This window comes from Bidens hawaiensis, unplaced genomic scaffold, assembly GCF_021521415.1.
Source record: "Bidens hawaiensis isolate Kalapana, Puna unplaced genomic scaffold, B.hawaiensis_p1.1 tig00012184_1, whole genome shotgun sequence".
NCBI classification, from domain to species: domain Eukaryota; kingdom Viridiplantae; phylum Streptophyta; class Magnoliopsida; order Asterales; family Asteraceae; genus Bidens; species Bidens hawaiensis.
The window spans coordinates 580,263-591,369 of NW_027491981.1; the positions used below are offsets into that span (position 1 = coordinate 580,263).

An 11,107-nucleotide genomic window follows, 5' to 3' on the forward strand; every position below is an offset into this window, starting at 1 on the left:
TTTTGCGTTTGATAATTTTTTTTATATCTTAACTTGTAATATTTAATGTGTGTTGAAATGAATTTTGTTAATGTGTAGCTTAAGAAAAATGAATATCATTAAACACATTCTCAGAACGTGTTGCAAGATGAATAGATGATATTACTTATTCAAATAAGCGAAAATAAAATAGATTGACTTACAGAGTATGTATAGAAGAACATACATTTTTTATAAAATAAATAAGTTATAAGAGAAACTTAAATGACAGGCTAATTTGCCATAAGTTTTTATTTCATGCTGAATAAGATATAAGAGAGAAACTTGAGTTGCCACAATAGCAATTTACTCGTGAAGCTATCATTAGCTTTACCCGTCCTAACCAGTTTTGAAATATATTTTTCTCGTTAAAATATGTTATTATTATGTGGTGACCCGACCCGATCCAAATCGGGCTAAAATGTTTCAATATTTAGCGATATACAATTTACCCAAAAAAATTTCCGACCCTTGCGAAAAATATTTCTGGGTCCGGGGTCCGTCACTGCGTATCCTCCTGTAACAGTTAACAACCAAACAATCATTGTGACGAGCAATACCAAACAAAAGAGAGACGTTTTTGAGTGATATTGGGCCGAGCCAAATGTCCAGTTAGGTTGTCCTCTATGGTGAGGGGCTTCGAAGCCTCTCCCCAGTGCCACGTCAGCGTCACGTAACCACCGGGGGCTTCGAAGCCGCCAACAAATAATACCCCACTATGGTTTAATGCCCATTGGCGCCCATATATATATAAACATATATATCATATATGTATGTGTGTGAGAGGTTGAGAGAGGAAATTGAGGGACCCACCAATTTGTTCAACCACGCCGGCCGTTCAAAGGATCCCACCCTCGCCGCCCACCATCCGTCTGCGCCCCCCTGCGGTGTTCGCCGCCCTCGGCGCCCAAAAAAATCTTCCATCCGCGCCCCATAGCAAAGAATCTTAGAATCAGATCTTTTGACTATTTCAAAAAAACTAGAATATGTTTTGTTGATTGGTTGAAAATACTAACGTTAGAGATGTAATTTTGTGTGGTTGCCCCTGCTATTGGGTGCCTGGGTGGTGTTTTTAATTTTATATTCGACTGTTTTAAAAGGGAAAAATAATGATGATAGATATTATATTAATATAAATATGTAATAAATAAAATTTTTGTTAAACAAAATATGGTACACACCAACAAATTGCAGCACCTCCACGTCGTTAAGACGTGCTTGTGCCGGCCAGGCCATGAAAAAATCATACAAATGCCTCGTAATATAATATGATATCATTTCTAAAGCAGGGAATATTATCAAGTTTTTAATACATGTATAATGTAATCAACAACAAACTATTTATTTTATTGAAATGCATATCAAACTAACATTATTTTTCATGAAAATCTTCTTAGAAAACTCATTCAGTGCCAAGGCCCCAATATTTTAATTATAAATTTTGATTAATACCTTTTCTCTAATAAGAAAAGAGACAAACCAGTCATTTTCTTTTTAATTTCAGTTACAAATTTCTGACGGTATGTAAATTAAAGTTATTAGTTATTTTGATCACAAAATAATTAGGCATGCCAAACGTTATCAAAGTTGAGATATTTAGTTGTATTTTTTATAACTTTCAAAAATGATTAACATGACCTTTAAATAATAGATTTTTTAATAGACTTTATCTTACTCAACTACAACCTAAACCTACTTCAAGTCTCAAACGAGGCTTGAACCCAACATTGGTGAAAGACACATCTTTACCAGTAAGTCATTGTGACTAATAAAAGTAATTATTGTAACTTTAAACCATTATAAAAAGATTAACGTTGGAATAAACATATTACGTTGTTCATTGTCGATTTAATTTAATAATTTTCAATTTAATCATTGACAACAACCACAATAATCTTACTTAAAAGAGATTCATATATATCAGGCATGTCTCTTTTATTTCGTTAGACGTTAGCCATGCCATAAGCTATACAATTCTTTGTGTTATTTGGTATATATCTATCTATAATATATATAAACGAAAACATAAAAATCCTACGTGTCGCAATGTGGTCGCTCTCCTCTTTTTTGGAGTTACCAGATTTGCTTGATTTTTAAATTGAGGCTTCTCATGTATTTGACCCGAATTCACGGGTATGGGTCTTACCAAACCCAAATATTCATTAAACGGGTTATAACTTCTCATTAAATTAAAAACTAATCTCACCAAATTATTAATGTAAAAATCCTATAAAATAGAATATATTAAAAATTAATATATGATACTTTTAAAATATATTATTTAAAATTAAGTAACAATTTTATGGTAAAAAAAAATAACGGGTCATGGTCCCATCAAACTCATATAGCTTTTAAACCGGATTATAACATCTCATTTATTTGTGAAACAGTTTAATATCAAACCATAAGTATATTATTGATTTTCATACAATAAAAAATAAAAATTCAAAAAATAGATAAATATTAAAAACAAATAATATAAAACGACCCCCGTAATAGGGGGATAAAAAACGAAAACATAAAAATCCTACGTGTCGCGATGTGGTCGCTTCCCATTTTTTTGGAGTCACCAGATTTGCTTGATTTTTAACTGGAGACTTCTTATGCATTTGACCGAATCCACGGGTATGGGTCTTACCAAACCCAGATATTCCTTAAACGGGTTATAACATCTCATTAAATTAAAATTATTCTCACCAAATTATTGATGTGAAAATCCTATAAAATATGATATACTAAAAATTGTTATATGATTTTTTTTTTAAAAATATTATTTATAATTAAGAAACAATTTTATAGTAAATAAATAAGCAGGTCTTGGGTCTCACCAAACCTAAATAACTTTTAAACCGTGTTATAACATCTTATTTATTTGTGAAACCCTTTTATCATCAAACTTTAAGTATATTATAGATTTCCTTACAGTAAATAAAATTAAACTCAAAATAATATTTAAATATTAAAAACGAGTAATGTAAAACAGCCCCGTAATATGGGAAGATAAAAACTAGTAATTGTATATGCGGAATAAAATATAAGTGTTGATGAATGATTACTTCTCTTTGTTTTATTTGTTTAAATTACTAATGGATAAAATATAATTGTTTGATAAATCTTTTGAATGGAAGTGTAAATGACAAAAACCGGCTAACATATGTATTATTTTAAACAAAATTTTGATTAACATGATAACTCAAATTCAATAACAAAAACACATGTTGTTCAGTGTTTTAACGTATACACGTGGGGTTGTGAGTGGCGAAGCTGGGACTGAGGCACCGGGGGGGGGGGGGGGGGGGCGAGCTCAAAATGTATACAAAAATTCACAAACGAGGGGGACTGGGCTCAAATTTTCGGCTGAAAAAGGCTAAACTTACACTACGTCTAAAAATTTTCGGCCGAAAACGAGTAAATTTTACACTACTGCGCAAAAAAACAGGGGGACGGGGCCACCCTGGGTCTCAATGAAGCTTCGCCCTTGGTTGTGTCTACCGTCCCTCTATTACGCAACACATTTAATACCTTACAAGCTTAACAAACATGTTTGTGAACTTAAACACAGAAAAATACATGTTTAATGAACGTGCTACATTACATAAAACGTTACATTCAACACAACTGAATTTAATAAGTTCAACCACACGAATGACACAACCCCGTTTAACAAGTTAAATAAGACAACACGACACGTTAAACAATTATTGATATGACTTTAAACACATTTTGAACTCAGCACTTTAAATACTTGCAAACTGTAAGTAGATACAACTAGGTTTAGACACTAGAAAGAAAAAAAAATATATATTATAAAGTCTGTAAACTACGTTGTCTTAATAAGCAGGTCTCAAAAATGTCATATCGTCCTGCAAACCAATCTAACATGATTACTAAATAGGGTTACAAATATCATATGGGTTATGCATGATAAAACCTTTTAGACACGTTGTCCAACTACGCTTTTAATGCGCTGATCCATTTTAAAACATGAACTTGTATATCCATGTTTTTGACGAAATAAACTAAGGGCGGACAGGGGCAGTGCGTGGTGGCCTCCCATCACACGTGAGGCAGTTTCAACACCGCCGCCGCCCCCTTATCATGCGGAAATGTGGTAGTTTGCGTGATGGCTATCACGCTTGGTGGGGGTGCATTTCCAAGAAAAATAGCCGTTGGGGGGGGGGGGGGGTCATTCTAGGCGTTGGAGTTGTGGAAAATAAAAAAAAACATTATATACAAACACAATAAAAACATTATATATATCTTCAAAACATACACAAATCCAACTCAAAATCTTCTACTATACACACCATTTTTAACATATCAAATGGAGGGTTCTAAGAAACGTGGGTCGGGTTCAAAGAAAACCCAAACCCGACCAAAGGTTCGACAAAATCTTGGCGAACCGACGAGATTTCGCTTACAAGACGAACCCGACACAAACCAACCTTATTATCCCCAACCTTTTCAACCGTCCCAAAACCAACAACAACCTTCCCAACAACAACGTTATTATCAACCGTCCCAAAACCAATCGTATCAAAACCAATCTTTTATTCCCCCTTTTTCTACCCAAAATTACCCAAATAATGCTTTTCAAACTTTTGGATCTCAACCGTCTCAAATGTTTGGATCTCAATCGTCTCAAATGTCCGTCGATCCTCTAGACGATAACGATGTTATACATCAATTTGCAAGTGCCTTTCGTCACGAAGTGCAAACTTTGGATGAAGATAATTCCGCGGATGAGGAGCCGCATCAAAGAGGTAATCGGCGTTGGTTGTTCGATGAGGAGGTCGCCTTGACCAAGACTTATTTACATTGCTCCGAATCAAAACATTCAAACCAACAAAGAAAAGAAGCGTTTTGGAAACGTGTTAAAGAACATTTCTCGAAACTTCCCGGCGCAACAGAACGAAATAAGGATCAAATGATTAGCAAGTGGGGAGATTTGAATAAAAAAATGTCAAAATTTAATGCTTGTTACGTCCAAGAGGTAACTATTTTAGTTTATTTATTTTATAATCTATTACTTTATTTTTATAATTTGATATATATATTTTTTCTAAATGTTTTGTAGTCCCGAACTCCACAAAGTGGAGCGAGCGAGGCGACTATCATAAATAACGCTTTGGCCGAATATGTCCAAGCTTACACATGTAGGGATTTTCCCCACTTGGAAGCATGGGAGATTGCGAGACATCACGCGAAGTGGGAACCGATTTCGTTGGTCGATTTGAACGGACCAACGGCTCCAAGGAAGAAAGGATCTTCTTCAAAAAGATCAAAAACTTCCAAGTCCGGGGACTACACAACGTCTACCGGCGGCTTATCATGCAACATGCCAAACATGAACTTGAAAGAGGAACCCGAAGACAATCCCGACGAAGACATACCTACACCCACACGGCCGAATCGCAAGAAAAGTGGGGAACCGTCAAGACTTGGAAAGGAAGCGGTGGCCGAAAACTTCGGTGAATACAAGTCGGCTAAGATGACGGAAATGGCCGAGACGAATGTGCGAAGGAATGAGGCTCATATTTTAAAAATGAAACGTGAGGAGACGTATATCAACCATTTGAATGAAAAACCAAAAAAAGCCAATCTAACTTTCCTCCTACAATCGCACGAACAACTTGAGGAACCCTTTAAATCGCTCATACTTCAACGCAAACGCGAGATATGCGACAAGTGGGGTTAGGAAGGGCCGTAGTTTTTTTTTTGTCGTTTTTTTAATTTAGTTGTCTTTATTTAATGTAATCTTGTTTTTTTAGTTAATGTAATATTGTTTTCTTTTTATTTAATTTAATATTTATTAAAAAAAACCATCACACATCATCACACCACACCACCCCCCTAGTAAAAAACCATCACATGTGATGGATTTGGGGTTGGTGATGTGGCACCAACTGGTGTGTGATGAGTGATGCCATCACATCCACCCCCCCTAATGGGGTTAGACAATTGGACGCGTAGTGGAGGCTTTCACATACGTCAAGGGATAAACTTGATACTAACCTCGAAAATTGTCAAAAAAGGATATTGGTACCGGTACCAAAAGCGTCCGGGAAGTACCGATCCAAAAAAATAAAAAGAAATATATAAAAAACAAAATCCATCATTGATGGGGTTCTTCCACGCAAGCCAAAGCCAGGTGAAAAACAAACAAAAAGGTAAACTAATTGACCCACACAACACTACCCAAGGTATAAATAGCGGCCAAATAATAATAATATTCATTCTAATTCTAAACGAGTTCAACCAACCACGTCAATGGCAGATTAGCAGGTATCTATGCCATACGTTCATTACATCCACTAATTTCCATTTACACACACCTAATTCACATTCTCTAATCCATCTATGTAATAATAATAATTTTGCCTTTGAATTCACGCACGGATTATCTCCTAATTCCTCCGTTTAATTCAATTTCGTCAATGTAAGTTAAACTTTTATTTTAATAATAATAATCATAGATATTATGTAAATTGTGTTAAGTTATTGTTTGATTGATAATATCTGTTATTGCAGAAACCTGTTAATGAAATTGTATTAGGGTTTCTAGGGGAAATATATGTGGTTGGCCATGAATTCCTTAGGCTGAGGGAAATTGATGGATTCAGCAAGGAGTTGGCTGCATAAGTTTCAACCTAGGGATCGGTTGAGGTCGAATACCAAAAAGAGGGAGTCGATGGCGGACGGTGAGGATTCGAGTAGCCCCGTGACGGACGAGGAGGTGTCGAATATAACAAAGCAGAAGGTTGCTGCGGCTAAGAAGTATATCGAGAATCATTACAAGGAACATATGAAGAATTTGCAGGAGAGGCGGGAACGGTAATGTCGTTTTTTTAATATTTGTGTGAATGCGAATAGTAATCTGTGGATTTTTTTACTAATAGGCGGATATTACTTGAGAAGAAATTGGCTGATGGTGACGTGTCGGAGGAAGATCAGAATAACTTGCTTAGGTTTTTAGAGAAGAAGGAGACAGAATATATGCGCCTTCAAAGGCATAAAATGGGAGTTGATGATTTTGAGCTGCTCACGATGATCGGAAAGGGAGCGTTTGGTGAGGTAATGGCTTCTCTTTTTATCTTTCCGGTTTTGTAACTGGAGTTAAATAACACATGTCTTATGTATATAAAATTGAAACAATTTAACGGACATCATATGTTGTAGGTCAGAATCTGCAGGGAGAAGATGACAGGCACCGTATACGCCATGAAAAAGCTTAAGAAATCGGAAATGTTGCGTAGAGGTCAAGTATGTGATTTTGTAACATGAAATGATAATTTTGCTTAATTTAATCTTAATACAAGTTTAACATATATAAAATATGTTTTAGGTTGAGCATGTGAAAGCTGAAAGAAATCTTCTTGCTGAGGTGGGCAGCAATTGCATTGTTAAGCTTTATTGTTCTTTCCAAGATAACGAATATCTATATCTCATAATGGAATATCTACCCGGTGGAGATATGATGACATTACTTATGAGAAAAGATACATTGACCGATGATGAAGCCAGATTTTATGTTGCTGAAACAGTTTTAGCAATTGAATCTATCCACAAGCATAATTATGTGCATAGGTATGATATAATTAATGCACTTATTTAATCATGTAATAATATATCTGACTTATTCAGCTATATTGGATTGCAACAGAGATATCAAGCCTGATAATTTGCTACTCGATAAATATGGGCATTTGCGATTATCAGATTTTGGGTTATGTAAACCGTTGGATTGTAGCACACTGGAAGAGACAGATTTCACCACAGTGGATAGCGTCTCAAATTCAACAGGCGAGGGGAATTCTGCTGCCCCAAAACGCACACAACAAGAACAGTTGCAGCACTGGCAGAAAAACAGGAGGACACTTGTAAATAGGGGTGTTCTTCGGGTTATTTATTCGGGTTTCGGGTTGTTCGGGTCGGGTTGTTAGGGTTTGAGATCAAAGCAAATTGACCCAAGAACCTACCCAAATAAGGTCGGATTGTTCAGGTTTCGGGTAGAATGGGTCGGGTATTGGGTCTAACAATAAAAATATTCACCCTTAACAAACCATAATTCAAACCTTCATAAAACATAATCAAGTCAATTTCAATATACAACCATATTTAACTATAACAAATTCCAAAACTTAATTGAAATAAAATGTTTGAAACATAAAATTTAATAAGAATTATGGGAACTTATTAAATATTACAGTAGTAGCCATCATTGATCATACTAGATTAAACAAAAAGATTTAAAGTGATACTTTGAAATAGATTTGAATGAACCAAGTTGAGTGTAGTTACGATAGGAGTGCTTCACTACTTTGTTTAATTCTATGTGATGTGTGGCTGTGGATTTTGAAATGCAAAGAACCACTGAGTAATACTTAAAACTTAAAAGCAATAGAGATTTTAGGACTTTGAAAAATTAAATTGTGAATTGAATGAAGAGAGCATGCCTCAACTAAAATATTAATGTGTACACATGCAGCCGCCAAGAGTTTGAGAGCATGAGACATCTGGTTACCCTAGGGCTATAAAACATTAGAACCAAGTGTTTGAGTTATTCGGGTTGTTTGGGTCAACCCGATTATGGATGTTTTAACCCAATTACCAACCCGAATGTTTATTCTCGGGTTCGGGTTAAGTGTTTATTCGAGTGGGGTACATTCGGGTCTCGGTTTGCTTCGAGTCGGGTTTGTTATTCGGGTACGGTTAAAAAACACACCCCTACTTGTAAGTATTATAATTGGTAAATAGTTTCTTATTTCTGATTTTAAATTATTTATTGGGGGCATTGCAGGCTTATTCAACTGTTGGCACTCCTGATTATATTGCTCCAGAGGTTCTGTTAAAGAAGGGCTATTCATTGGAATGTGACTGGTTAGTAGTTTATCACTAGTTTTCATGTAAATCGATTAGGTTATGTTTTAAGAACCGCTTGGTTTGTTTAAATGATCATGTGATTGCTATTCTTCTTCTTCAGGTGGTCACTTGGTGCTATCATGTATGAAATGCTTGTTGGATATCCACCTTTCTACTCTGATGACCCGATGTCAACCTGTAGGAAGGTAATCACTCATTTGAATTACATTAATATCATGAAGTTAAATCATGTTCTCTGACAAACATACAGATGCAATCTTATGGTTTTGTTACATTTGGTAGATAGTACATTGGAAATCACATTTGAAGTTTCCACAAGAAGCACAACTTTCTCAAGAAGCAAAAGATCTTATCAGCAAACTTCTTTGTAATGTCAACCACAGACTTGGTTCAAAAGGCGCAGATGAAATAAAGGTGCGTCTTATTCTAAGTTTATAAAATTTCAGATTACACGACCTTGATATTTTTATTATGTATTAGGCTCATCCTTGGTTTAATGGTATTGATTGGGAAAGAATATATCAAATGGAAGCTGCATTTATTCCAGAAGTAAATGATGAATTGGATACTCAAAATTTTGAAAAATTTGAAGAGGTATATTTGTTTTATTGTTTCTTTCCATCTAATTTATTTGCAGGCATGGTATTTAGCTTACCGTACTGTCTTTTATGGTCTTTTTTTATAATATTCAGTCAGAACACCAAACCAAGAGTTCATCAAGATCTGGACCATGGAGAAGGGTAAATACTCTGTTCTAAACTCTACAAATATTATCTCGGTTGTTTTTACCTTCATATGATTTACTGTCTTTTGTTTATGCTAATTTGTGGTTTTAATTTGTAGATGCTTTCGTCCAAGGATATTAACTTTGTTGGCTACACATACAAGAACTTTGAGATTGTTAATGATTATCAAGTCCCTGGAATGAGTATACCTCTCTCTCTCTCTCTCTCTCTCTCTCTCTCGCACACGCGCACACGCACATGCACACTCTTGTATCATAACTATCATGTAGATTAGAATCTAGTTTTTAAATGCCATTATTATTATTATTATTTTATTATTATTATTATTCCAGTATTCAATGTCGTTAAAGGTTGCACTTTCAATCTATTTTACTTATGAATGTTTCTATTCGGTTATGATTTGTTCGTAATGGAGCAAACTGTATAAATAAAATACTTTTGCTTAAAAAGGAAAGGTTTTTCCCTGAAGTGTATCTGATGCATAAAACCATCTTGTTCAAAAAATTAGGTAATTATTGTAGTATAACTTTTTAATCATATTTACACAAATCATTTGTAAAAAGTTACATTTTCTTTGAGAAAAAATATGTAAATTGATGATTTTGACTCAAAGATTACAAAGGGAAGTATAAGATGTTCAAAAAGTGAAATTGTTGAAATTTTCAAGAGACGGATGAAGTATATGATATAGAAACAGTTTTTTGTTTTTTTGCCAAATAAAATCCTGGTGACTAATCCTGTATTTGTTTGTTCATGGTTGCAGCTGAACTGAAAAAGAAGAAAACCAAACCAAAGAGACCAACAATCAAGTCACTGTTTGGTAGACTACTGTTTCCATTCTTTATTTTCTTCTTAATATATAGGAGTATAAATGTATAATTCCAACCTACGAACCCCAAAATCAGACCGGTCAATGTGGCACAATCATTGTTCGGGCATGACCGGAATGGATGAAACAGTTTGGTAACTAAATAGAACCAAAATGAACCATTCTTGCTAAAATGAACTATTTATTTGGTGGAAGTCAATATCATATTGCTAATATTGTTAGTTATACTTCATTTTACAGAGGAAGAGCCGGGCCCCGAATCGTCGTAAGAGCACTTTTGGAATTGCTTTTTGCACAGTCAAAACTATTCTAGCTGCTCGATTACATAATTTTTTGTGAGGCTAATTTTTCTTTTGATTGGTATCAAAATTAAATCTAGAGGCCGTTGACTTGTTATTTTCAAATATTGGAAGATCATTTTTTTTTGTTTTTCTTGAGCCTAAAGAAAGCGTGTAAAAATTGCACAGTTAAATTGCTAGTCAACTGTAAATTTCCATTGGTTTAAATTGCACATCTTACTTTGTCCCGGTGTAAACATCAATAATATTAATAAAAAATTAATTTAGGTTAAAAAAAAAAATGTAATTTTGTACATAATATAAGTATATTATAATTGAAATTGTTAAGTGTT

The 11,107-nt window shown here is 34.6% G+C and overlaps 1 protein-coding gene across 1 annotated transcript; it reads left to right on the top strand.

Annotated features, from left to right (window-relative positions):
* The first annotated feature begins 6,412 nt into the window (after nt 1–6,412).
* LOC143540245 (uncharacterized) lies at nt 6,413–10,900 on the top strand. The gene is made up of 14 exons (XM_077033355.1): nt 6,413–6,457; nt 6,550–6,852; nt 6,918–7,092; nt 7,198–7,281; nt 7,364–7,605; nt 7,682–7,898; nt 8,819–8,898; nt 9,002–9,086; nt 9,184–9,315; nt 9,382–9,495; nt 9,594–9,641; nt 9,745–9,829; nt 10,411–10,467; nt 10,717–10,900. The coding sequence occupies exons 2-14, from the start codon at nt 6,632–6,634 to the stop codon at nt 10,743–10,745; spliced, it is 1,569 nt and encodes a 522-aa protein (XP_076889470.1). The 5' UTR covers nt 6,413–6,457; nt 6,550–6,631; the 3' UTR covers nt 10,746–10,900.
* The last annotated feature ends 207 nt before the right edge of the window (nt 10,901–11,107 follow it).